The sequence below is a fragment of the Euwallacea similis genome, chromosome 13 (genome assembly GCF_039881205.1).
Source record: "Euwallacea similis isolate ESF13 chromosome 13, ESF131.1, whole genome shotgun sequence".
Classification (NCBI taxonomy): Eukaryota; Metazoa; Arthropoda; class Insecta; order Coleoptera; family Curculionidae; genus Euwallacea; species Euwallacea similis.
In genome coordinates, this window is record NC_089621.1 from 4,751,044 (window position 1) to 4,777,137 (window position 26,094).

General features: G+C 36.0%; 5 protein-coding genes across 7 annotated transcripts in view; 4 read left to right on the forward strand and 1 right to left on the reverse strand.

Moving 5' to 3' along the window:
* The first annotated feature begins 212 nt into the window (after positions 1-212).
* Positions 213-9,862, forward strand: LOC136412829 (nucleoprotein TPR). 2 transcript variants are annotated; one of them, XM_066396005.1, is made up of 21 exons: positions 213-912; positions 965-1,040; positions 1,095-1,428; positions 4,849-5,121; positions 5,176-5,297; positions 5,352-5,564; positions 5,614-5,693; positions 5,743-5,895; positions 5,949-6,101; positions 6,153-6,296; positions 6,353-6,579; positions 6,632-6,968; positions 7,028-7,156; positions 7,211-7,265; positions 7,320-7,496; positions 7,545-7,851; positions 7,906-8,396; positions 8,447-8,618; positions 8,672-8,969; positions 9,063-9,199; positions 9,254-9,862. In XM_066396005.1, the coding sequence occupies exons 1-21, from the start codon at positions 545-547 to the stop codon at positions 9,607-9,609; spliced, it is 4,602 nt and encodes a 1,533-aa protein (XP_066252102.1). In that variant the 5' UTR covers positions 213-544; the 3' UTR covers positions 9,610-9,862. The 2 variants fall into 2 exon arrangements, with proteins under 2 accessions (XP_066252102.1, XP_066252103.1); XM_066396006.1 differs by having other exon boundaries at positions 5,952-6,101.
* A 1,971-nt stretch (positions 9,863-11,833) lies between these two features.
* On the forward strand, positions 11,834-16,358 carry Mlc1 (Myosin light chain alkali). Of its 2 annotated transcripts, XM_066396234.1 has the most exons (7): positions 11,836-11,975; positions 13,369-13,396; positions 15,236-15,376; positions 15,430-15,597; positions 15,651-15,737; positions 15,869-15,925; positions 16,108-16,358. In XM_066396234.1, the coding sequence occupies exons 1-6, from the start codon at positions 11,973-11,975 to the stop codon at positions 15,892-15,894; spliced, it is 453 nt and encodes a 150-aa protein (XP_066252331.1). In that variant the 5' UTR covers positions 11,836-11,972; the 3' UTR covers positions 15,895-15,925; positions 16,108-16,358. The 2 variants fall into 2 exon arrangements, with proteins under 2 accessions (XP_066252332.1, XP_066252331.1); XM_066396235.1 differs by lacking the exon at positions 15,869-15,925 and having other exon boundaries at positions 11,834-11,975.
* Positions 16,359-17,394: 1,036 nt separating this feature from the next.
* LOC136413204 (uncharacterized) lies at positions 17,395-20,043 on the forward strand. Its single transcript, XM_066396598.1, has 8 exons — positions 17,395-17,581; positions 17,629-17,907; positions 18,078-18,356; positions 18,407-18,625; positions 18,678-18,973; positions 19,022-19,227; positions 19,491-19,625; positions 19,676-20,043. The coding sequence occupies exons 1-8, from the start codon at positions 17,444-17,446 to the stop codon at positions 19,906-19,908; spliced, it is 1,785 nt and encodes a 594-aa protein (XP_066252695.1). The 5' UTR covers positions 17,395-17,443; the 3' UTR covers positions 19,909-20,043.
* Positions 20,044-22,351: 2,308 nt separating this feature from the next.
* On the forward strand, positions 22,352-23,371 carry LOC136412956 (myosin light chain alkali-like). The gene is made up of 6 exons (XM_066396232.1): positions 22,352-22,461; positions 22,533-22,563; positions 22,617-22,754; positions 22,801-22,971; positions 23,025-23,111; positions 23,168-23,371. Exons 1-6 carry the CDS (start codon positions 22,459-22,461, stop codon positions 23,221-23,223), a joined length of 486 nt encoding a protein of 161 aa, XP_066252329.1. The 5' UTR covers positions 22,352-22,458; the 3' UTR covers positions 23,224-23,371.
* Positions 23,372-24,196: 825 nt separating this feature from the next.
* The window catches only part of LOC136412903 (RYamide receptor-like), a 38,480-nt gene continuing 36,582 nt past the window's right edge, over positions 24,197-26,094 (reverse strand). The window contains exon 7 of the mRNA XM_066396153.1: positions 24,197-24,660. Within this exon, the coding sequence (XP_066252250.1) occupies positions 24,455-24,660 (206 nt within the window). The 3' untranslated portion in view covers positions 24,197-24,454. The remainder of the gene's footprint in view (positions 24,661-26,094) is intronic.

Sequence of the window (26,094 nt, forward strand, 5' to 3'; positions counted from 1 at the left end):
GTGGGTTGTTCAACAAAGTCCAGCAAAATACTATTTCTGTCGCCATAATTCGTGCTTGAATTCCCGGCAGGAATTTAGCATTAAAATTGGAGAATTTGTAAATTTTCGATTGTTGAAGTAATCCCACTAAAGCACTACTTCTCGACATAATTCGTGCTATTCTGCCTTAAGTATAGTTGCTAATTAAAGCCGACATATGTCTAGCGCCGCCCTGCAGTGTGGTAAAACCGGCGCTGGACGTCGGTTAGTCACTGGTTAGACCCGCGCCGCGACGCCGTATATTTTAATACAGGTCGTTCAATATGTAAATTCCGAAGCACTTGGGCTTATAAAAACAAACTGTTAAAAATAGACCACTTTAAAAATTTCTGATTATCTCGTAAAAAGACGGGCATACAATAAAAAAATGAGGCTACATTCGGATTGTAAAGATGCAAGAAGTCGGAAAGTTCAAGTGGGCGTGTGAGCAGAGTACGAAACAACGCCTAATACAGGTGACCTAAATTTTGCAGGCTATGTTATCGGAAAGCAAAATTCAACGAAAATGAACGAGGATAGTGATCCAACGAGAAAAACCCTTAAAAAATCCAAACTCGAGAAAACCCTGCAACTCCCGATCATACCAAACCCAGAGTCGTCTTTCCCCAAAACTCCTTGTTCAAACGAAATTGATGAAGACGTTACAGAAGCAAAGATGTTCAAGAAGACTGAAAGATCAATTAGCGGAGTTAGCGAAAAAGACAGGGAGATATTTGAATACATTGAAAGTCTACAGACGGAATTATGCTCAAAATCTGCAGCGGAATGTGCTACTCTTTCTGCAGAAAGAGCCTACGATCATTTAGAGCAGGTGTACAAATTGATGGAAAGAGTGGTGGAATTGAGGCAGCAAAACTTTAAGCTGCAAAGAAGGTAAGAGCAGTTTAGAATTTTCTGCTGGTTCACATTGAACTAAAACTTCCAGAATACGCGATTTAGAACATTTCACTGAAGCCAATTCCGATGACCCTAACTTGGACTTTAGAGGTAGACAAATAGGGGTAATATCACAACGCTAGCAACAAAAAACAATACACACAAACTTATTCTTTTAGAATTTGTCTGGATTTTCCACACCGAGGAGGCGCGGCAGCACCCCTAATGCCGAACGGAAGTTTGCAGATCCAGGAGAAAACTCCAGCAAACAATCAAAAGTCTCCAAATGGACAAAAGTCAAAGCAGCCTTCAGATGGGAAAAAGCATCCAATGTGGGTGACTCCAAATCCCAAGACAGCGGCATCCATGTACCTGTTAATTATGAAGTAGCCAGGTATTTGAGAGTGCCCTCGACCAGTGACGAAATGGGCCACAGCCCTGGAGACTCTGGAGCAGGGATATCCACACCTGGAACGATCAGCTCAGCCTCCTCCAACGACGATCTAAGAACGGGTAAGTTTAATTTTAGACGTAAAATAACTGACCTTACAACTTTATTATGAAAACACATTATACTTGCACACATGTACCGCAATACTGTTTTATTAGTTTAGTTTGATTGCTGCGAAAAAGACTTGTGTAAATATTTTGAATGTTCTTAAAACGAAATTTGTGCATGCGAAGTTGATATAGTTGAGCCTGAAATATTGCAACCTTGTGTCCAAGTTGAGGGATATTTTCGTGCGTTAATATAGGAAATTATTTAAAAGTCAGATATTGAAGAATCATTCAATCCAATTTAGCTGGGAAATGGTCCGATGCAATACTGGAATAATGACCTAATTGCAGACGTAGAATTCATCAATCGAAAATGGTAATAAAAGGAAAATGAGTCTGAAGCAAGACAAGAATCTGTTGCAGAAAATTCACACTTAAAAAAAACAAATTTAGCCTTAGAGTAAGTCGAATGTAACAAAATTCAATTTAAATAGTGCTCTTGGGACTCTCCACATATACAAGGTGTCTCCTAAACATACCACACAACTTCAAGGGAAATCCCTTGGTTACCAATGTTATGCATGCTTCAGAAGATTTCAAAGCGAAAGGAATTTTGGCACCATTTCAAATTGCCTGAGACTCTCCAGAAATCACTGTTGTCACGAACGGCAGAAAAGTAGATCATGAAACGTTTGGCCTTGCTTCCAATCATATCGATCTCACAAAGTATCTCTGAAAAAGGTCAAAGAAAGAGACAACAGTCCCAAAGTCCTTAAAGGTGTGAAGGAAAGATTTAGAAAGATATCCTAGAATATGATGATGAAGACCTGTTAGAAAAGAGAGACTACGCGAGAAGAGTGCTTCGCAGATAATTGAGGTCTCAGGAAATTTAAAAGATATCTAGGTAGAACGAGTTAAAAGTGTTGATAGGGGTTATGTAGTAGTCAAAAATGAAGTTGCTGAATTTAATGAAGCAGTTAAAGAAGTTTTTACCAAGTAAATTTCAGTGCTGCTGATGATGAAGCCTTCGGACGTGCTGCTAAAGAGTTTGTCGGAATGGCTAGAGAAGTTGAACTTTCACCACAGTTTTGGAGAATCATGGAATTTGTATTGAGGAATGAGTTCAAAGTCTTAGGAAAACTAACAACCTGTGCGCTCTCGAGTTACATAAAAACTTGTTAGTACCTACATAAATCAAAATAATATGGCAGTTTTTGCGTGAAAAAATATAATTACGCTAGTTTATAGTTTATCTTCAACGTCTCATTAAACAGCTTTTCTCTTCTAACACGGCTGCATCATTATATTCTGGCACATATCCAATAATTTATATTTTATTTTGTTTTTTAAATCTTTTTTAAGACATAAATTTTCCCAAAATTATCGAGATAAATATGAGATTTATAATAAAAATTACTAGAAACAAAAATACTTTATAACTTTTTTAAGAGCTTTAAAAACTCATTGAAACTGCTCAAAATATTAAGAATGACGAACTAAAATCGACAACATCAAACTTGCATACTGATGTTTTTATGAATTTTCCTCTAGACTTCTAGGAGAACATGAAATTAACTGGTCAAACTGTTGGCCACCTTCAACAGAGACAACTGTTGTGTAACTGTTGTACAAGTGTCTGAAATACGGAGCAAAAACAATGTCACTCCCATTTAAATATATTTGAAGATTAGTCTCATTCACCAAAAATTTCAACTGTTGCACAATTATTGCACGTTTTAGAAAATTTGCGAAATGAGTCGTAGAATTATTAACTTACAAAACCGTTACAAAACTCTTGTGGTAACTGGAAACGAACATTTTCTCTCTATATTATTCAGAAAAATTTTTATGGATGAAAGGAATGTTGCAAAAAAAATATATTAGTTTAAATGTGATGGTCAAGTGTCCATTGCGAAGGACAATTTTCTCCTGTTATTTTCGTGAAAATGTTATCTATTGAGAATTTGGAGTCAACAAAACATAATGAAACCACTCAAACAGCGATTTTGGTATTTCCAGTTTAATACGAGTTGAGGAGTATTTCCAGAATTGATACAGATTTGATCCAGAATTTGAATAGATAAAGAGGAAGACTCCAACAGATAAAAATGTCGAATGAGAGTTAATGAGTTCTAAGAAAAGAAGGCCAAAAGGTCTCTGGATTTTAATTATCCAACGCAATTCAATTATTTATACATTTTGTAGTTTCACTTCCTGAAATTTCAAAGAAAACCATTACGACATGCGCCGTGTTTTCCGTTTTAAATAAATAGACAAAACGTGTTCCTAAGTTCCCACATCCGACTCCAATAAAACGTATTTTATTTTCATGAAATTTACTGTTTCTTAAAAGTATTGTATTTTCCTCTTTTAACTCTCCAGGTATACATCACAATCACTCCTCATATCAACACATGTTCGTTTCCTTGAAATACCGCTCAAAGTAACACCTCCATGTTTACAACATACTAAAACCTATTCATATTTTTCTGTTAATAGAAATCGTTTAATATTGTAAACTATATAATGTAAACAAAACTCTCGTAGAGGTTTAGATGGTTGTTCTGGTTTAAATTTAGACCGGGAAAATTTAAAATTTAAAATAAATATTTCGAAGAAAAGTGAGATAATATATACTCTTGATGAAATGCATTAGAGTAGGAATGTGTCACGTTGGTTTAGATTTCACCTCAATTATTTGCAATTTTGCCAGCTTATAGCCATAAGCCCAACCATAAGCTTCTGCCTGGTCAATTTTTAATAATTTTTCCAAATTTAGCAGTATTTTACAACTAACCAAATCACAGCGAAACTAAGATAGAAACGCTTCTGTAAATATCCAGAAACTGGCCCACATATGATAATTCTAACACAACGTTTTCCAGAACAACTTATTCAAACTGTGCTTGCTGGCTTTGTTTGGGTATGTTCTGATTAACTTTATTCACTATTAAAGGCTTTTAAAAAGGCAGACATTCTGAGCAGAAACTTTATTAAGCAAAGAGGAGAATTAATAGAGCTACTTATTCATCCAGTTAACTGAAAGTTCTTGACTATTTATCAAACTTTTAAACCTCAGCCCAAGTTCTATGAGGAGATAAAGAAAACTAAAAATGAGCGTTGATGCAATGAAATAAACGATTATTTCTTTTACCAGGCGAAAAAGTGCTAAATTTACTGCCACATGGATATTCGTAGTCGAGTCGAAGACCAGTGTTTATCTCCTATTGGTAGTAATTTATCCATTAATCTTTGATTTTCGTGCACCGCCAAAATAAGCGATGAGATAAAAATGACCCAAAACATCAGCAGTAAAGTGTAATTTTTAATGCTTAGGCAGTAAAAGTGCCGCTTTACACCTCAGGCACTTAACAGACTGTTTTGTGTGATTCAAAGGTCAATTTTTAATTTTTTTCTGAATGAGTTTATTGGCAGGTACGGCTGCTTGTGAAGATCTACGAAGCTCTGATGAAGATCATTTCCATTACCATCTGCTCCATCACTCAAAAGTACAATACCGACGTCAGAAGTCCCACGGTCAAAAGTACCATCGCACTCCATGGGCTAAAATGAAGGACATAATCCATCCCAGGCAAAGCCTGAAGAAGAAGCATCGACTCTCTGCTGCCAGTGACGATATCCAGATTGATGTGGAGTTTTGTAGTGATAATGAAGATGTGTTTGAAACAGATGATACTGGAAATAAGAGTAAAATGATCTAGAAATGTATGAATCCCCACTTAATTTGGGACTTATTTGCAGGTACCAACATATCTTTATCACCATCACCTAATGTCTACAGCAGTAGTGCTAGTCCAAGTGGCAGTGAAATTCCTTCAGATGTTATTGAGAGATACCAACGAATACTAATGGAAGATCGATCAGTGAGCAGGGTCAAATTTATGGAAATTTCAGTATTATAATCAAAAACATTGCAGTCAGGTTTGGAAGTTAATAAATCTTTAAGAAGATGGGATTGCATTCGTAAGGCTTTTCTGAGTCGTCATTACACTCCAGAAAGCCACAAATTGAAACCAAAAACCCAAAAATCCAATGTTCAAGAAGAAATCCAGAAAAATTATAAAGAGCTTCAGAAGAAGTTGAGTTTGGAATTTCAGGAGAAAATTTACGAGTGGGAGCGTTTGAAGCAGGTGAAGAAATCTCTTGAACATAAATTTAGATGCATGTTATTACTTTCAGGCTTCTCCAGTAACCCCAGGATCTCCTGCAGTGTTCAATTTCAATGATGAGTCACTTCAGTCATCTCTAGAAGCTCACAGGTAGGAGCGTAGTCGAAATTAATTGATTCCTATAAATTGCGGTTTGCAGAAGAGGAGTGACCAAAGAAAACAACTTACCAGAAGACTTTAAGAAGAAGCTGCAGGAGTGGGAGAAAATCAAGAAGAGGAGTGCCAGAGGAAGCGGCAGGGGAAGAAAGAAATTGGGTGAAATCACAAAGTGGAAAAGCTTGGGAGGCCCAAGGTATTCATAGATAGTGCTACGCAAAATATAATTTTATCTGATGTTCTTCACAGCAGATCTTCCGACCATTCGCCGGTTTTCGAGTACCCGCAAATCTCTGACGATTTTCGCAAGAAAATGGAAGAATGGAAGCAGATTAAAGCAGCGGGGGGGCCTTTGGCTCATGCAAAAGCCAAAGACAAAACTCCCAGCCCTAAGCTCAGCAGGTAGCTGTTCCCCTACTAATCTACAACTTATTAAATTCTAAACTGCATTAGGAAAAATTCTTCGCAGAAGCAAAGTAAAAAGCGCAAGCAGCATAATAAAGAGCTGCATTGGTTTGACAAGGAACTTGGAAAGATCGAAAAAGAGAAACAAAGACTGGAGAGAGAGAAAGACAAGTTCGTTGAAAGAGAAGAACGGTATTTGCTTCTTTAAACTATTTAAATGCACCTAAAAATGTTTATTACATTTCTAGGTTATCCAAACTCCGACGTTCGATGATCGGTAGTCATCAGAAGAGAGAAATTTTGGTACACACCCCCTCTGGTTATCATAGATTTGAGGGCATCTCCAGGAAGTTTACTCAGAAGCTTTATGAGTGGGAGAAATCCCAAGGAATTGCTCCTGAAGCATCCACATTTGCCTTGTTATCTTCAAGTTGCGCTGCTGATGTTGAAGCTCAACCAGGCACCAGCAAAGAAAGTAGTAACTTTCTATCATCTCTAGACTCTTTCTTATTCTCATCCCAAATTAGATAATTCTGCAATACCTCGCTCAAAATCAGCAGATAGCATAGCAATTTCGACCCTAAACCTTGGAAGACCTCTGCTCTCAGGCCATCCCTCTTCCTTGTCATTAAATGACATGGACGAATTGGAGAAGGACTGTTTGATTGAGTCCAAAGACTCTTCTCTGGAAGATTTGGATTTAGATGAACTGTTGGATGATGATAACTTGGAAACTGATGAGCCAGAAGCAATGCTGGTTGAAGTTGAAGATTATGAAGAGGAAACTACAGAACCATTACATATTTCTTGTGCCGAAAGGCAGCAGCTGCCTGTTTATCAGAGAGAGGAATTCAAACCTTTATGGTATGGTTTGAGAGAGTAGATCTCAAATGTTAAGAAGTTTTTCCATTTGGGATTTTTAGTGAGAGTCAAACTCTCGTGGTACCAAAGGTGAGAAGATCGGAGTCAGCAAAAGCTCAAATCAACTATGATCTTATGGAAAGCATAGTCAAGCTCTTAACCGAATTACAAGTAACCGAAGATGAAATTAGGTGAGTGCTTTTACTGATTCATTTCAATTTGATGGGGGCAATTTGGTTTTTCAGAGCTTTGGCCGAAGCAAAAAATTTGCTGGAAGAATCCAACATAAAAACATTCAAGGTGATTGACAAAAAATATTAAAAAATGTACAAGCAACTTTCGAGTCTCCTTTAGTTTCTCAATGAACTGCAGAGTCAGTCTTCGAAGAATCTCGGTGACTCCATACTAAAATTGGAAGAAGCCAATACTCATTTAGCCAGAAATCTTCGGAGGGATGATAGAGAGGTCCATTCAAATTTAGCTCACACCTTGGGATCTGTACTTGAAGGTTCTGCTGAAATGTTACAAATGGTATTCACGAAATTCATAAAAATATAGATCTAAATTTCTGAATTTTAGACTGATCAGATGAGCAGTATTATTGCTTCCCGCGCAACTGGAGACAGCTGCAACTACAAAAGCACCATATTTGAGCAAATTAAGAAGATACGAGGGAAGATATCGGAACTTCGAAGACATTTGTGCTTCATCTCCGCGTCAGAAGGGTCTTCGGCCACTAGAAGGACAGTTGATGTCGCTAAATCACAAGTTGCCAAAACCATTTCCAGTGACTCTAAAGAAAATGATGGTTATGGTAGTGAAGCTTCTAGGAAGAGCTCTGGACGGCATAGAGAGAAAGAAAGGAGATATGTGAAAATGGAACCAGGTAAAAGATTTTTTGTTCAGAACTAAAACTATTAAATCAAAAATACATTTGCAGGTATCACTAATCTATCGGTGAGCACTGGAGCAGTCAAAAAACGAATTTATCACCGTCAAAAGAGCGCCAATAAACCCATTGTCACAGATACAGATGAGGATGAAAATGCAGACTGTGAAACCGATTCTTCTAAAACAGACCTTAAACCCCATAGAAAGCTCACACGAACCAAATCTATCACTGATCAGGAAACTATACCAAAATTGGATCCTCGTTTAACTGCACCAATGACTTTGCATTTTGGTACCGACTCGCCAATTTCTGGAGCAGATTCACCAGTAACTTTACTGGTAAAAACCACCAGGAAGCTATTTACTCCATTTGTGGAAACCTCCTTGGGGAGAAGCAACGAGGAGAGCAATAATCCTTTTGAATTTGAGTTAGTGAATGCTGAAGAAGAAAAGTTTCAGGCTTCTGATGAAGCTAAATTAAAATCAGAAATTGTCAAATCTTTGCCCCCTCTTCCTCCATCTCCATTGCCGCAAAGGAAGGTATGATTGGAAAAATTTTTCAGCTCGATTTTTTAAATTTTAACTTCCAGATTTTTAAAGATGTTTCTCCAAGCATAAAAATGATTATAGCCAAATATAATCAAAATTTAGAGCAGGCTGTAGGGCTCAAATCTGGAGGTTCCAGTGGTTCTAACTCGCCTGTAGCTTGGAGGTCTCCAGTTTCTGAAAGAAGATCTTTGCACAAATTGTCGCCATTGATGAGTATACAGTGTTTAAGTGTTAAATATAAAATTTCTTTACATGGTTTCTTGCAGTTGAAAGAAATCAGGTGCAAAAATCATCAAGCGCCACATTGATATCGAAACACGCAGCAATTCGACAAAGGAAAATTTCACTCGATATGCGAGATCCATCACAATCAAGTGAAACAAGATCAAGTCTTACACTTGATATTTCTCTAGCTCAAAAAAAAGAAGGGAAAGAAGTTGTGAGTATTTCACCAGAAGTTCGCATGAGGAGGTTGCAGAAAGCCAAGGAGGAATTTTTGAAAACTCCTGTTTCAGCTCCATGCCCTCTGAGTGAGGATGGGCTTCAGTATCCACAAAGAAACAGGTAATTTGGATATGTCTTGTCCTCTTTTCTACTTCTTTCTCATTGTATTAAATATTAAATATATTATTAAATATATTCTTTTTTATCTTCCAGACTGAGTCAAATTAGCGTTGAAAGTGACTTTGCCACCGCTTCCAGTCCTCCATCAAGGCTAACAAAATCAGTTTCAGTAGGAATGATTAATGTGGAGCCAGATGTCTACATGAGAATAAACTCCGAATTTCATGCAGGTTTGTTCAATATCTTAAACCCTCCTTAATTTCAATCGGAGATTATTTTTCCAGAAGGTTATGTCTCATTGCCACGCCAATCTAACACCCAACCCAAAGAACATAAGTCAGCCTTCTCGAGTATTGCTGCGAAATTCCGAAAGGTGAAAATGAGGAAAGGGAAAAATAAGGATAAAGACAAGAAGGTGGTTGCCACTCTATGTCGACAGAGCCTTGTGGTAGATATTAACGACGATCAAGATGAGAATAGTAACTCTAGAATTATTGGTGAAACTGATATTAGTCGAAATGGGGATGTAAAGACGGAGGAGGAAGGAGGTACTAGCAGGAGAGCGAGTGTGGCTGATAATGAAACAACTCCTCAAACTTCCACTCCGACTTGGTTGAGGCGGTCATTGTTTAAGAGATAGTTAAGAGCAAAGTTAAGAAAATATTAAAATGAAATGTGTATTAAAGAAGAAGGATTGGGGAATGAGTAAGTTTCCTTCCTTCGAGTTACATTTGGCCTACAATCATTTTTGCTATTGAATCAGCTCTTTTCGAATAATTTTTGTTCAATGTTCGATGTTAATTCACTTGTATGTATTTTTATAATGCCTTTTGAGGAATATTATGTAAATGTGGTTGTCACTTTTTATGTATTTATAAATATGTTTACGAGCAGCTTTGAGTATTTTATTATACCATGAATAGGGAACTTAAACGAATGAAATCGTTGCAAATCCTAGTAGCCTTCATAGTAGATAATATGAAAGGAAACGTTTCACCTTTAAAGATACCCTGAAAATTTCTTTTATAACGGAGGAACTGAAAATAATGGGAAACATGTATAAGATCAAACTGAAGATAATGGGGGAAACACAAAGAGCTTTCCTTTATATGGAACATAGCCTAGACGTTCAACATTTTTTTCTATTTTTTTATGAAACGAAAAGTCCTACAAAATAAGCAAGCAGTGTGATCAAAATAGAGGGAGGCGCGAAAAACAAGATTCTTTCACTCAGAATCTGCAATTAAAAGACACGCAAAAGTTTTACCTACTACAACATAGCCTGTATGAAATATTCTATAAAAAGAATTTTTTCAGAATCAAAGAGGACAGAAGGTTTTTTATAGATGAGACCAAAACTGAGGAATTCGAGCAAGGGCAAAGAGTTTTTTTTCGTATGCGAACAGTGCCAGGATGTGAAATAAAATACATGAAAAATATGTTTTCCATTTTTTCTAATGAAAAATGCTAGATAACGAATCTTTCTTCTATCAGAAAAAGCATTAAGTTTTCTATCAATGACATCAAACTAAGTTAGATCGGACAAGGACGAAAAACTTTGTTCCCCTGAGAAGAAAAGCTATAATTTCTGCAAATGCGGCCAAACTGAGAATCGTCAGTTAAAAGGGCATTTTTTCGTTGTACAACACACGAAAAATTAATATAACAAAGTTAAGTTAATTAACAAAGTCTGGATGTCAAATATACGAAAAATGGTGATTACTTTTTTAATTAAAAAAAAGTAATATTTCCTTCGTTGAACAATTCATTTTATTAAATGAGACCGAATCGGGAAAAATCGTTTAAGTAATAAAACGGTCTTTTTCGCTTAGGAACGCAGCTTTAAATCCAAAATACTAAAAATGAAGTTTATTAAAAATTTTTTAAATGCATCCAAAGTTCAAATACTTTCAAAAACTTGGAAAACTTAATTTGTCGTATATCGATATGGAAAAGCCCATCACCGCAACTTAACTAAAAAATGTAGGGTTGCGGCGAACGTGCATTTAAACGTTTTAAATAGAAGTAAAACGAGTTCATTTTGAAAACTTTAAAGCTTGACAGATTGCAAGAAGCTCTCATTTTTATGTAGATCTTACGCCACTGTATATTAATGAAATTTTTGTTAACAATTTAACATTTTTGTTACTCTATATCTCAGTGTTTCTAGGTGCAAAACACTAAAACGGCGTTTCTTAAAAGTTTAATTTAAAAAAATTAGATCTGGCATCAGGATAGGTGTAACGCCATTGATATTATCTAATTTCAGTGTTGAAAATTCCTATTCGTAGTAATTCATAATTTGTCATCCTGTAGTAGGTGTGGCGAAATCAGTCCTCTATATGTAGAATTTAACAGAGTTTAATAACTTCATCTGTCTACGTATTTTATATATCTGAATATCTCACTGCATGTGTAAATACATAAAAATGAATGTTTAGCAATTTTCTGCAAATGCAAGACGTATATCGTCACTACCTGCGTGACCTATATATTTCTATCTAAATGCGATTCACCTCCACCATTGTAGAGATAATTACCAAAAATGTGGCTCTCCCCCACTGTCGAAAAAATTCAGCAGTTGAAACAACATATTTTTAGGAATGCCACTAATTTTAGTTTTGCTGCAATACAGTACCGGACCTTCCACATTCTATTTCCAGCAACATACTACCGCCTATTATATATTATTATATATTATCCTATATTCTAGAGAATATACCTAATTTCCTCAAATTAACACTTAAGTTCCTCTTTGAAATGTGCACATCAGAGCTGAGATTTGCATTATGAAGACGCCCTTTTATGGTTAGTATTGGGTGAAGTACGGATCTGTTAATCTACACCGACGCTGCCAACGCCGCAAAAAGCGTCGCGACGAGTCGGTTTCAGTTTCAGGCCAAGAGTCGTTGCAGCGCCATCTGCCCCATAAAACTCTATTTTCATTACATACGGCTCCACTTCTGGTTGTTAGTGGCAGAAAGCACCAGCACATCACATACAATGGTAAGTCCCCACATATATCCACCCTTTTCCCTTTAAAAAGCTTTTAATTATAAGTCGCCCTAAAAGCTCTCTAATGCAACTTTCGAGATGTTACTTAATCCAAGCAAACCGTTCCTAAAATAGCGTCGACGGTTCGAATTGTAGCTCTCAGTTAGCGCAATTGATAAATTTAACTCCAATTTTCATCAATGTTTTTCCAACATTGTACATGTCTGCAGCCAATGGTCAGCGGCACCCAATAAAAGAGACGTATGGTGTCCAGTTTTAGCCCCATTAAATTGTCTCATTAAATATTATTTACTGTCTCGGGCCCAGATTCAATGCCAACAATATCTCTGGTCACTTGTCGGCAATTAACTTCCGACAGTACCGCGTTCCCAGTCCAATATACATAAACACAGTGACGAGGTGACTACTTGAACAAATATGGCCACTTATACCGAACTGTTGGAGCGCAAAGAGTCCGTAGTGGACATCTCCAATGACCTTCAAGAGTTCATTAAAAGAGTAGCCGCTGAAGTTGATGAAGCGCCTTCATCGAGTTTCACTAGCCCCCAAGTTCCCCTGCCAAAGATCACCATCGGAGAACCCGTTTACGTCAAAGCGGTCAAGTATTGGAAGAGAAAAGTCTACAAGTCGAAAATAGTACTGCCCGTTCTAATATAACTAAAATTTTTGAAAGATGCTCTCCACTTTTTTTGAGAGTGTTTTTAAGATATCGCAGGTTCGGAGGTACTTAGGTATTCACTTTTATATTGGTCTATGTTGGGTGGCGATTTTCATGTCTGTCCTTGTCTTATATGTTTTAATTATGTGCGTAATAGTACCTCTACAGTCCTTGTGTTGGTCTTTTTTTGTTTTGTGCTTTTTGTGTTTTTGCGCCCAATTCAATTTGTTTAAATGTCAATAGAGAGTTAGGAGTGTTATGTAACAGATTAATTTGAATTCTGAAATGCTGCCAAAGACCTGTTTATGAAACGGTTTCGCTCTAAATTTCTTTACCAAAATTTTCTCTTTTTTATTGTCAAACTCCTAGTTTGATTATTAGATCATTTTTAATAACCTTTTGTTACGTTTCTGCCGTTAAAGCGCATTCAACCTGCCGCTTATAGGGGTGGTTTTTAGGTCGCAGATCAAGTAGCAGCTATAGCACTAATAGCTTAACAGCATTTTTCCAAAAATACAGTTGTAACAGTCCAAATTACATAAAAATACTCGTTAAAAAGTGCTGAAAAATCAATTCTAAGTAACTTCACCAGAAAGATGACTTTCCTAGAAACTGTCTTATTATCTTTCGGGTGAAGTTACCAGTGCTTTCACCTACTGGGCTTCAATGTGCTTGGCAAGTTTTCTTATTTCTCTAAACCAGCACTAATTTGGCATTTTTTTTTAGGCAGACTTGAGCGCTAGAGACGTCGAAAGTGAGTATCCAAAATATAATTAGTCTTCATTGATGTTCTATAATCATTGATAACATTGCGCAAAGGTCAAGTTAGTTCAGGTTAATTACTGGAATATAACCGGAGAGAGTCCAGGAGCCACTCCACAGTTCATATAAGGATACCTTTGAGCGCGAATGAGTCGGCTGCTGGGATTAAAAATAGACAGGGAAAGAAAACTGGTCTGAGAATAGATTTTGGCACCGGGATTTGTTTTGGGATTCGTCATAGTAACCCAGATTGTTCAGCCATGAAATTTAATTATTTCGGAGTTTTCCAGTTTCGGAGTTCCAGAGAAAAATCATTTTATTGGTTAAAGAAATCCAGAATTTTGACTATAGATACTTTTTTCAATGATTCTAATCAATAGTATTTTATACTGATAACATCAAAAATTATTGGCCGCTTCTGTGGACCATCTGGACATAAAACTTTTAAGGGAATTTTGTTTGAACTGTAACATTTTGTTCCTTCTATTAATTTATGATGCAATCAGTGATAGTGATACTAACCCATTGTGTACAGGCTGTACAATATAAAAATGTCTAAAACAGGCCATAGATCGTTTTAAGTTTGTTATTGAAGTTTGTATCATCGGACAATATTAAGAACCTACGTGCACTTGAAATTAAGAGGGAAATTCCTTAATTCTTTTTTATTTATAACCTTTACTTTTTTCTTATATGTATATGTATTTTATCTCATATTTCTACCTTCATCTTCAAACAAAAATAAGTTTTCAATTCGGAAGTGTCGCCTATGTTTTTCAAAATTCCTCGGAAAAATTTAAATTTTGTTTTTGCGCTATTTGCGTTCAATTTTGGCTGTACAATTTTCACCTAGGTTGACACCAGATGGGTTAAAACCTAAAGGATGATACTTTTTTTTATTAGACATTATTTTTCTCTCTCATTGCCTCGGCCTGGTTAAGACCGGCCCCTGGTTTGAGGCGAGGGTGACTAAATGCCAATTTTCCAATTTGAAGTATATTAGGGGCATACACAATATGACTTTCCAACTGATTTTCGCAATCTACTGGGTGATGGTTTTTGGTAATTTTATTCCCAAAATCACCGAGATATTTGTGGGCTACATCCTTAATTTGAGATTCCAAAATTTGGAAATATCTGGTAAACTCTAGGAGCTGTAAAGGATAAGTTGAGAACTATTTTTAATTTTTTAGATGTAAAATTTGCTCTAGTACTCTCTTAATAACATTTTGCAATACCCCCCTTATCCCCGTTACCTTATATAACCTTACGACCCGGTTTTTAAACCTCCTGGTTACTTTGCCAGGACGATAATTTCCATAAAAAACGAAATCAGAATAGAGCATTGGCCAATTTTTTTATTCTTCTGAAGATATTTGTTAAATGTAGAAATGAAGATCAAATTATTGAACTACGAGTAAATTTATCAGGAGCATATTCCATGGAAACGCAACAATAACCAACCTGAATTAAATGTTTCCGCCAAATTTGGGAGAACTGCAAAGACTTAGCTTAGGAGAGGACCTAAGAACCAAATTATGCATGCGCTGTTAACTTTAATCTGAAAGTATTTTCTGTAGAAATCGAGAGTTGTATGGGATTTTTTTAATCAAAGGAATGACTAAGGGGTTTAACCTATCGACAAAATATAACAAGTGATAGAAAATATGACCTTAAATTGATTTATTTTTTTTAATTTGGCATACTCTTAGTTGAAGTTAACAAACTCGAAATAGTAATTTACATCTTTTCTCGTTTAACTCCAAATTAATTTAGAGTTCTGTATTGACCCCCTACTTTTTAAATGAAATTTTCAATCTTCTTTTCTTAGGGGCGAACTTCGTCTTCTCCATATATGACTTCGAAGGAAATGGCACAGTTGATGCCGTCAACCTCGGCGACATGCTCCGTGCTCTCAATCTGAACCCCACTCTAGCCACAATTGAAAAACTTGGAGGAACCAAAAAGAAGAGTACGCCCTCACTTAATCCTATTCATCCCTTAAACTAATAACACTATTTACAGACGAGAAGAAACTAAAAGTTGACGAATTCCTCCCGATCTTTAGCCAGGTAAAGAAAGACAAAGAACAGGGTAACTTTGAAGATTTCCTCGAGTGCCTGAAACTCTACGACAAAGAAGAAAACGGCACAATGATGTCTGCTGAACTTGCACATACCCTGCTTTCTCTTGGTGAGATAGTAGAATACGGAATTTACTGCTAGAATTAACTATGTAAATTACAGGTGAAAGGTTAACAGATGCTGAAACTGATCAAGTTTTAGCTGACTGCATGGACAAAGAAGACGAAGAAGGTTTCATCCCTTACGAACGTAAGTTTCAATTGATCATAATTTTCCCTTGATTTTCCCCTGAATTTTTTCTCGTAGAATATTAATGCACTATTTTTTTAAATTCCATATAAATCCAGTAGTAGCTATAGATTTTTCTCTAATATTTTCAGCATTCCTTAAAAAGATGATGGCGTAAGAAGCTAGTTTTAGTTATTTTTGTATTTTAAGTAAGTAGTGGTTCCGATCGTTCGATGTATAAATAGCTTTGCTGCTGAATGAATGACGCTATTGCTGCTCGATGCTAAACAGATTTTTATGCCAAGCAAAGATTACTCTAATCCGCTTTGCGCCTCTTACAAGCTATGTTATTTTAATCCAGAATTTTGGGTTAATAAATCTTTTTTTATAGTTACCTGATGAGCATGTGCTGTTGCAAACTGGCCAATGACATCTCGAACACTCACCATCCACCAGGTACTCACCAGAAGTAAACACCAACCGAGGAATTCTTTTGTCAGCTGCATAGGTACCACCAAACATGTACTTGGATCTTTAAAACGTCGTTCAATTCAACTTTTTTGTTGTGTTTTTATTAAAATTTTATCTTATGTTTTACTTATTCTTTATTGTCATATAATATAATGTGAAAATAACCAACAACAGTTTCATTCTTTTCAAATTTTGTCACTATTTCATAAGACACTGCAAATTTGGTTGCTGCGTCCACCATCATTTACGTCCGTTTCCTTCAATTCATTCTGGTTTGCATTTCGTTGGCTCTTTGACCCTGCATCTTCATGATTTCCTTTTCTAATCTTTCTACAGAAACCGGCGATTTTCCCACATACATCCCATCTTTTCCTCTTGAGAGTGTTGGCCTTCTTATTTTCTACTGAGTCTTCTTTTGTGGGGTTCAAATTCACTTCATACATATGCTCTTCAGAGAGGTGTTTTATGATTTTATCAGTATCTTGTTCAAGCAAGAGAACGTCTTCTGAAGTGTATTTAAAGGTCTCATCGTCGGCGCAGTCCATATCAATCACCTGCAAGAAAAATGTGGTGATTAGCTTCAAGAAGGATTATTTAAAAGCACTATTACTTCAACTAATTGCTCCCCCTCTTTCTTTTCTTCATGAATATCTGATTTGCTCTCACTTGAGATAATTGTAGCAAGAACTTGTTTGGAGTTTTTCGCTAGGTCTGTAAGTCGGTTTTTCTTCTCCACTCTGGAATTATTGCAGATTGGTTCTTGAACTTCGAGAATTTCATTGCTTCTTTGATCTCCTGTGCCTAAAGGGTTGTTAGAGTTAACCTGGAAACTAAATTGATGTGGTGGAGCTGTACCTCTTAAGGGGGGTAAAATTTTATCCCTCACAGAGTCGTGTTTAACTTGGTGTGCCGAATTTTTTTCCATACCGTCGTCGACAGTATCCATAACGTTGTCCAGCATTTCCAGAACTGTATCGCTCGCTATAGCCTTTGAAACTTCTTCATTCTTCGTCCTCTTCTTTAAGCCTTCATCTCCAGTGCAGACTATCGCACAGGTCACAGCAGACATTTCCGCATTCTCTCAATAAAAACGTCAAATATAGTTAATTTATTTCTGCCTGAAGCAACAATAACGCCATGGGTGGCGGACCACCAGATCTATGTTGACAAATCTGACAACAAAGTTGTCAATTTCAAAATTCTGAATATACTTTATTGTGGGATCTTCGGGATGATTTGCCGAAGAAAAGGCGAAGATGCAAAAACCTAAATCTGAAGTTCGTACCGACGATGGCTTGAGAAGCCAGAAGTCGCATTACACTAACGTGAGCAAAATCGATTCTGTGTCCTCCAAAAATCTCGAATTATCTCTAGAGGTGGAAATTGATGAAGAGGTTTGTGCTAATTCGACATACCAAAATCCCCTTAATTCGTATGATAGGTTCGCAGTATCATACGAAATCCTACAAAATGCCCATCGACTCTCGACGTTACAGTCATCGAACCAAAAGGCACTGGCAGTTACTCAATAAACACTCAAACTCTCAAAACTGAGCAAGTGAAGAAGCTGATCGGCGCAATGCGACTTGAGAATAATGACAAGAAGGTTTTGATGCAGAAACTCTTTGGTGAAATTAGATCTAGGAAAAAGAAACCGGAAAATGATCATAAAGAGGACAGGAAGTCCAAACATATGCATAGGAATTCATTGGGGACTCAGGTATGTCCAATACTTGCTTCATGAATCATATAGAGCGATGCTTTCTATGTATTAGTGAGTGAGTGGATGTCATAAGGAGTCTTGAATAGTTCAAAAGAAAATTAGAGGCATAGTAAATGCACAGTGAATATTCATGTGCTGTATAAATCCAGCATAATTATTTCTTCCAGGAAGTACCCTCGTACAGCCGCAAAGAACCTCCAACCACTAAAGTGCAGCACATCTTCACAACCCTGAAGACCTACAAGAACATCCGTGCCATGTTTGATTGCAGTAACGTTGAACACGAAGATCAAAGATCCAAAATGAATCAGCCCTGCTTATGCCAGAATTGTGCCATCGTAGGTATCCTTACGGATTCCCTAAAGAAGCCTTTTGCTACTGAGCCTATGTCAAATCTTGAGGAGAAACAAGAGCCTAAATTTAAGCGATTATTGGGGAAGAAATCCGTATGGTAACAGTCAGATCATCTTAATGGGTCTTCAGGTGTATGTTTCAGGTTGGATATAAAAATCTTAAGGAAATAGTAACTGGTGATAACTCGCATGAGCAGTATGAAACTCTTTTCAAACTGCTATCGATGAGAATAGATGAATTGGAAAAGAGGGTGTTGATGCAGGAGAAGAAGGCTGTCCCCAAAGATTATTTCCGGAAAATTATCACCAAACTGGTGAACCACTTTTCGAAGTTAACCCAATATACCACTGCGAGACAGCCGGTACTGATCATCATCATTCAATACATTTAATAACATTTCTTTGCATGTGTAGTCACAACGTGACAATGAGTACCGCGCCACGCGCTCAAAATCAAAAACAAACAGCAAATACTACGTCAATCCAGCTCCTATTCGGAATCCCTACAAACTTTCAGCTGAAAAGGAATATGAGCCTAAACCCTGCTCTTCTTCAGAATCTCATAGAGGGCCCAGTGAAACCTTATGGAAATGGGGCGAAGAGGTGTTGGTCTCTGGAAGAGACTTGAAAAATCGAGTGGTATTTCTGTTTGAGGAGACTTTGAAGTACATGAAAAAGGGTTGGGAGAAATCTCCTGAGATTACCAAAAGGTAATGTGAGTATTTGAGTTTAAAATAGATTCTTGAAGACTTGTGCAGATATGAAGACGATATTCAGTCTATTCTGAATGAGTTATCGAAGAATCTGACAAAGACTGTCAATTTGGAAGTGTTGGATGATAAAGAGGGGAGAAAGGGAAGAGATGCAAGAGGTAGTATGGGTATTGGGGGAGCAATTAAAGAGGATGAAACTAGGAGGAAAATGGCACAACCATTGTTAATTACTAGATATCGAAGAACGTCAGGTATTTTGTATTTTAAAAATATTTTCTGCCTTTCTCGCTGTTTTTGGTTGTATGAGATGCCTAAACAAAGATTTACTCTAAAAAGAAAATAAGAATTTATTTTAAAATATTTTATTCCTTGTTTAATACTAAATCCTTGTTTTCAAATCTCATTAACACTACCACAAAGACCAGTTAGTAAAATGGAAAGGCGTGATTTATGTCTTTTCAAAACGAATTTTCTAAAAATAATATTTTGTGTATTTTTAACTGAAAAATCGAAGCCCCCTCCGTCAAGTTGGCGTACATCAATCCACAGTTAATGAAATGGCCTGAAGAGTCTTCAGTGTCTCTCAAGATCGATTCCAGCGACGATCATCAAAACAGGGAGAAAATGACTGACTCCAGGAATACCCAGTGTAAGTCTCTTCTAAGCAAATAATACAAATTTTGATTGATTACTTTGTAGATAAAAAAGAGTTCTGCAAAGTGCTAAATAACACCAAGTTTATTGATAAGTACAGGTTGTGGCAAACGGTATGGAGCCAGGCTCAGGAGAATCGACAGACAACGGCTGATACTGTGATAATTCAGATTCCAGACCCTAAAGACCCTTTACGCCACAAAATGCTCCATCTGGAGTGTACAATCGGGGAGCTAGAACAGATTTTATTTAAGGATCAGTTTATTGGTAAAAATTGATTCTCATGGTGATATTTTGTAATGTCTTCTTGTAAGTGTAAAATACTTTTGATTCCAAAAGAACGATAAATTGTCATTAGAACTCACTAATATTGATTATTTTATTTGCACACACGTTGTGCAGCACCCAATCGGTTAATGACATTAAAATAGAAAAATAACTTAATAACTTCTTAGATATATATAAAACACGGGGATTTCAAATAAATTATATCGTTTTTAAAAAAACCCTGACCTACTCGCTTAAAGAAGTTTCAGTAAATCCCTCATAGTTCTTGGCGATTTGGTGAGCATTCTTGCCAGGCGAACGAGTTTTCATTGGAAATGTCCTGTTCAAAATTTCTCTCTACAATAGCTTTAGATATATTATCACTTCTTTAGTCCTTCCAACTATCCAGAATTCCGAGAACTTCGAGGTACACCTCATTAAATCCAAGTCAGATCGTCGGAAATTCCTTTTTAATGACTTTACTTTGTTCTGCCAAGACTTTTAAGTTATAGCATCTGAAAATGGCCAATTTTGTATGTTGATACACAAAGTATTTAAAAATATTGATAAAAAGATGAGTAAGTATAAAAAAGCTACGATACAAAATTGGCAGCTTTGAAATCGAAATCCGGTATATTGTTATTGTATTAGATGGGCTTCTTCGTGCTGATTTAAAAAATATGGGATTTTGTGGCATTACCTCTAACCGTTTTCACTCAAACGGATTGGGGGGATATGTAAGATAAGGAATTTTCCTCAATTTCAAAACTTTTACCTATTGAAATTGAGGTGAGTTCTTCCTCTTACATATTATCGTTATGAAATACGGCACATTCATTTGAGTGGAAACGCTTAAAGATACTACCACAACATTCTTCGTCCATCGTCCTGAAGAAGCTCATTTAATACAAGAATAGTATACAGGATAACCATTGCAAAATTCAAAATTTTAGAAAATGAATATATTTTGATTCAAAGAAATATGAAACATTCTCCAATAAATGAGAAATTCGGTAATCTTGTTTTGGAAAAATCTGGCACTTATCTCTGATTTCAAATATTTTTTCAAAAGGTGTGAAGGAAATCGTTAAAGAAAAAATCTCTTTCCCGTCGGGAAGAGCATTGAATTTCCTGTGAAATGGGACCTGGCTGAAAAAAAAACGAGTGATCTGGAAAGAATTTTTTTCGTAGGGATATCCGGTAGAGAATTCGAATCTTAGACTTCAATACGACTTATAGTATACAATTTCTGTCAAAAAGAAAATTAAAAAAAATAATAAAAAAAATTCCTTGTGAAAGAATCTCTTTATTATCATAAAAGCCATGTAACTTTTTGCAATATGAAAACAATGGAGGAAAGAGCCATTTTTTTAACACTAGTTCTACTTTAAATATTTAATTTATTTCGCCGGAAATTCTATTATATTCTTCAATAAAAAATATAACATATCAATCCTCTTCCATTATGTTCAGTTCAAATTTTTTCTTTCCTATAGCTTTTCTACAAGTCAGGTTGATGTCAAAGTATCCTCAACGTGCATTTAGATGACTTTGAACCGAAGTATTCTGGATCGATATTGGATCAAAATCAGCAAAAATAAAAGGTCAAAATGAGCACTTCAAAATTACGAAATTTCTTATAATGGTTCCATTTCCTAAATTTCGAAAGTCGTAATTTCTTATATTCTTGACTATGTTGGTACTTAATTTCCCAGCTTGGGAGGAAGAATCATTCAACTGAATTTCCAAAACCACAGTCCTTTCGGGTAAAAGAAAGTCAAAATGATCATTTAATATGTTATTTATAGCTAACTCTCACCGAATTAAATACCTACTCTTACCGATACTTCTCCCTTTTCGTTTTCTTGTTTCTGGGGCATTTTCTACGCCCAAAAATAAAATCAATGAGGTACATTAAATAACGTTTGCTTCAAGGAACCGTCGTATAAAGCACCATCATTCATATTAGATGTTGGATATTGGCGACAACAAAAACCATTTGTATAACATTTTTTGGCAGTGCACCATGTCTAATTACAGGATGCCACTATTGCAGTCATATTGGATTTCTCATCGCAGGATTTTTATAGAAAAATAGAGCCTTAATTAAAAAGCGAGCCTACTATCCTACCTTCAGGCCTAGATAAACACTAAGGGAGATATTAGCTATTATTAGGAGAGTATTAGCATCAAATTAATGAGGAAAGTTGTTTGCTGTTAAATTTCAATGAGGCAACAGGAAGGCTCTCAATGTACATATTGTCATGTCGAGAGTATTTTTACTCATCTAAGAGATCGTTTATAGAGACAGAGTTTACAGAGATTATAGAGTTTGTAAATAAAACGATTTTTCAGTATTTAAAACTCAGTTTGGTTTGCAATTTAGTACGCTCTGTATTTTCCAATCAAGCCACGACATGCCAACGATGTAAGGTATCTTCACTTAGGTTTTAAATTAGCCTTTGGTCTATATAAAACATGCAAGTATCGATAGCCAGGCCTCTCTTTAAAGTTCATTTGTGCGTGAAAGTGGACCGGAGAGGACCGGGACCTTATCAGCCATGGTAAGCAAACGACAAATGTTATTCTTCAATTTATTTAGAAAATTAACTCTGAACATGGAATTCTATTCCAGACCGACGCTTTAAAGCCCAAAGAGATGGAATGTAAGTAAACTACCCTTAGAATTCGACGCTAGTTCAATTTCCTTTATTGTTAGGCCTGGAATTTGCCATGGAGGTCTACGGAGGCAAGGAAATGCTCATTGACTCTACCGATTTGGGAAATGTCTGTAGAGCCATGAATTGCAACCCTAGTCTGGACACCTTGGAGAAATTGGGGGCTGCAAAGAAACAAGGTATAGGAGTAATCCTTTAGTAAAATTTTTTTAATCGATTTTCCAGGAGAGAAACAGTTAAAACTGGATGAAGTAATACCCGTAGTCATCCAACTCAAAAAGGAGCGGAAAGATGAGGGCTGCTATGAGGACTTCATTGAGTGCTTGAAATTGTACGACAAAAATGAAGACGGTCACATGTTACTAGGAGAACTTTCCCACATGATGTCGACTTTAGGTTCCTATTTTTCTCTTTAGTAATTAATCAACAGTGATTACGTAATTTTATAGGAGAAAAACTAACTGAGGAACAAGTTGATGAGCTCTTCGAGGACTGCCTGGGCGAAGAAGATGATGAAGGCCAAATTGAGTACGATCGTAAGTTCTATCAGGCAACGTATGCAAATGAGTCTTCTGATTATGCAACTTTTCAGCGTTTTTGAGACGAATGTGTGAATTGGACCCCCCACTCAAGAGAAAGAAGAAGTAGGTGCTTAGAGGCGGAGTAATTTAAACTAAAACTCACTTAATCTTTAATACATATCTTCATTTCATTGTCAAAATTGTGCGAATATCTTGCAAGATATTATAATATTGGTTTGAACGTGTTGAAGTAAAAGCGAGTTAATCGATGTTAATTTGTGTTTGTCTTTGGTAATGTTTGAACCAACTTGCGGAACGTACTCGCAGATAAATCATTAAGGAATGCTGACTCAGTTATTACGCCAGATCATGAACGATTTGCGGTTAGCAGTGTTGCTTAGAAAACTAAGAAAAAGTTATTTCTGCAAATGCAAATCGAGCTTCATCTATGCACCTGTTAAAAATTTGAGTTAGTTTAGGTTAGCTTTTCACAACATTTTTTAACAAAGACATGCCATTTTGATTTGCGTGGAATGTAAATATTTTTGTACTACTTTTGGTAAAAAATTTTTACTGCGCGCATTTGCGAGTTGAATGGAGTGCGCGTATGGAAAAAAAATTATCGCGCGCAAAGCCAAGTGGCATTAAAAAAATCTTTGCGCGCAATGTCGACTCCTTTTACCTTCTTTCAATTTATAGAAAACAAAAAACTTAACACTCATGCGCTTGTAAGATTAATGCTGTGTCGTTGTGCTGTTCTAAGTAAGGCGCAAAATCGCCTTTTTTTAATGCCTCTCTGCTTAAATTAAAAAGTTACGATCTTGGCCTCATGTGAATGATAGTAAAGCAGTTCTCAGGCGTTAAATGCAGCATGCTTAGAAATAAATAGATTCCGGAATCTATCTCTAGTCTTTTCAGTTTTATATCGGGATTTAATCTTGTTAGTTCTACGACAACAAACGTACAAAATTTATAAAAAATTTAATATATTCCTGGAATTAATCTACTTGTTTATACAAACAAAAAACACTTTCGATATGCAAGTATATCGGATTGTTTTAGAGAAAATGAAAAAAATGTATAATTAAACCACGAGTAGGTACTACCACTTACTATAATTTTCTAGATCAATAATAGTATTTTTCCCCTGGTTCTTAAATTATTTTGCTTATTCTTTACACAGATCATAGTTTAATATACAATTTTTTATCTACACAGTAACATTACATAACCGTCTTTTTCAGGAAATTATCAATCAATACATAGAACTAAATCAGTCTTTGAATTAACTAAAGATGCCTTCGCTATTAAACTTTTTTAAACCAAAACAAAAATTAATTCCAAAAACTAAAAGAGACTTATATAGGCTCATCAGCCACATCTGGTTTAACACACTTGTTCCTTCCACTATATCTGGTTCCATTGGAACTCTGACTTCGACGAACCGAAGATGCAGATCTAGGTACGTTCTGATAGGTTGAAGCCCGATTTTTCCTATTTAGAGTTATATAGGTTGTAAAAGTGTTATTGCGTTGCAAGGTAGTACTGTCGGTGCCTTCCAGACCTGAAATTCGTGAAAAAAATTGCTTGAAGAACCATAAAATATAAATATTGAACATCAATTGAATTTTGCATTAGAGAGAACAAAACGACGTTTTCAATTTACCCTCAAGGAGCATACTTATAAAATATATAAAATCTAGCCATAAAGAGCTATTAATTTTTAATAGCTTCTGAAAAGACGGTAAACTGTAGAGAAAGTCCCACGTAATCCACATAATTTTTAATGCTTCATTTACTATCCTCGTGGCTTTATTCTTGAAGTTATTGGGTCTTTTATCCTCATAGGTAACTGACATATTCCCTGCTTTGATGAAAATTTTTCATTGTTCGGTCGCATTGTGTTTATCAAATAAAATACTATGGAGAATATCGTTCACATATCACCTTTAAGTCCTTTAGAAAGGCATCCCTCAACTTTGTGTCAAAATATTACATATCAGTCTTCGTAAAACCAGTAGCTTACATTAGAACTTTGATAAAAATTGAGTAGCTTCAATCTTTATTAAAATAAATGTTTTTCATTGTGTAATCCCCATATCGTATATTACAAAAAACAACCATTGAGGGTATTGTCCGCACATCACTCTCAAATCCTTTGCAAAGGAATTCTCCTAATCGACGCTATATCATTTATATCCCTTATTTGTACCCTAAACCCATCTTTCAATGCAAACGGCGTTTTCAGATCTCCGGAAAAACGGAATGCTCTAGTTTGTTTGGCGGTTATCTTAACGAGTTATCAAAGAGCCCTTTATGCTATTATGTATTTGCAAGGGAATTACATTTATCTTATTTCTCTTTTAACCAAACTGGTGATTAAGCAAAATTGGAGTTAGTGAAACTAATCATAATTCTATTCTAACTAATTGTATATGAAAATAGAGTCAATTAACAACTAAATCTCGTCGTTTTCATCATACAAAGTTAAACGTCTGGATTTAAGCTGTAATTGAGGACAGTTCTATAATGGATTGTATGTTACGGGCATTTCTAATTCAAAACCTACGCATCTCAGTCCCATACGTATTTAATCCCTTTGATATAAGCTTCATTTGGTTGATCAAAGAGTACGAGGGACTTTTCCGAACTAATGGAAACTATGATGTACGAGTTTCTGTCAAATAAAAGGATATATTGACTCAATAGGGCTCACAATGGTTTACGCTTACAATGGAGAGTTACTGCCTTCGATTAATAAGGCGATGGAAACTATGAAAGCCCACCACATAGGGTAGTAGATAATTGGAACTTTGAAGGCTTATGTAAGGAGATAGCCGTAGTAGTTTTGAAAATTTGTTTGCCCTCCCTTTTTCGTGAAATTCTGGAGAATTGTTTAGTTATTCCATGTTGCTTCAAAATCGTCAAAAAATATTCTAAAAGTCATTGAAATTCTTATGCTTGGCTAGGTAACATGAGGAACACTTATCTGGAAAGC

Excerpts from the sequence above, each read along its gene's own strand:
- LOC136412829 (XM_066396005.1), top strand. The coding sequence starts at position 545 with ATGAACGAGGATAGTGATCCAACGAGAAAAACCCTTAAAAAATCCAAA. Across the intron at positions 5,694-5,742 it reads TCATCTCTAGAAGCTCACAG|AAGAGGAGTGACCAAAGAAA; the intron begins GTAGGAGCGTAG and ends TGCGGTTTGCAG. Across the intron at positions 5,896-5,948 it reads AAAAGCTTGGGAGGCCCAAG|CAGATCTTCCGACCATTCGC; the intron begins GTATTCATAGAT and ends TGTTCTTCACAG.
- Mlc1 (XM_066396234.1), top strand. Across the intron at positions 13,397-15,235 it reads GAGCGCTAGAGACGTCGAAA|GGGCGAACTTCGTCTTCTCC; the intron begins GTGAGTATCCAA and ends TTCTTTTCTTAG. Across the intron at positions 15,598-15,650 it reads ACATACCCTGCTTTCTCTTG|GTGAAAGGTTAACAGATGCT; the intron begins GTGAGATAGTAG and ends TGTAAATTACAG.
- LOC136413204 (XM_066396598.1), top strand. The coding sequence starts at position 17,444 with ATGCAAAAACCTAAATCTGAAGTTCGTACCGACGATGGCTTGAGAAGC. Across the intron at positions 17,908-18,077 it reads GGAATTCATTGGGGACTCAG|GAAGTACCCTCGTACAGCCG; the intron begins GTATGTCCAATA and ends TATTTCTTCCAG. Across the intron at positions 18,974-19,021 it reads TCTCCTGAGATTACCAAAAG|ATATGAAGACGATATTCAGT; the intron begins GTAATGTGAGTA and ends AGACTTGTGCAG.
- LOC136412956 (XM_066396232.1), top strand. Across the intron at positions 22,972-23,024 it reads CCACATGATGTCGACTTTAG|GAGAAAAACTAACTGAGGAA; the intron begins GTTCCTATTTTT and ends GTAATTTTATAG. Across the intron at positions 23,112-23,167 it reads AGGCCAAATTGAGTACGATC|CGTTTTTGAGACGAATGTGT; the intron begins GTAAGTTCTATC and ends GCAACTTTTCAG.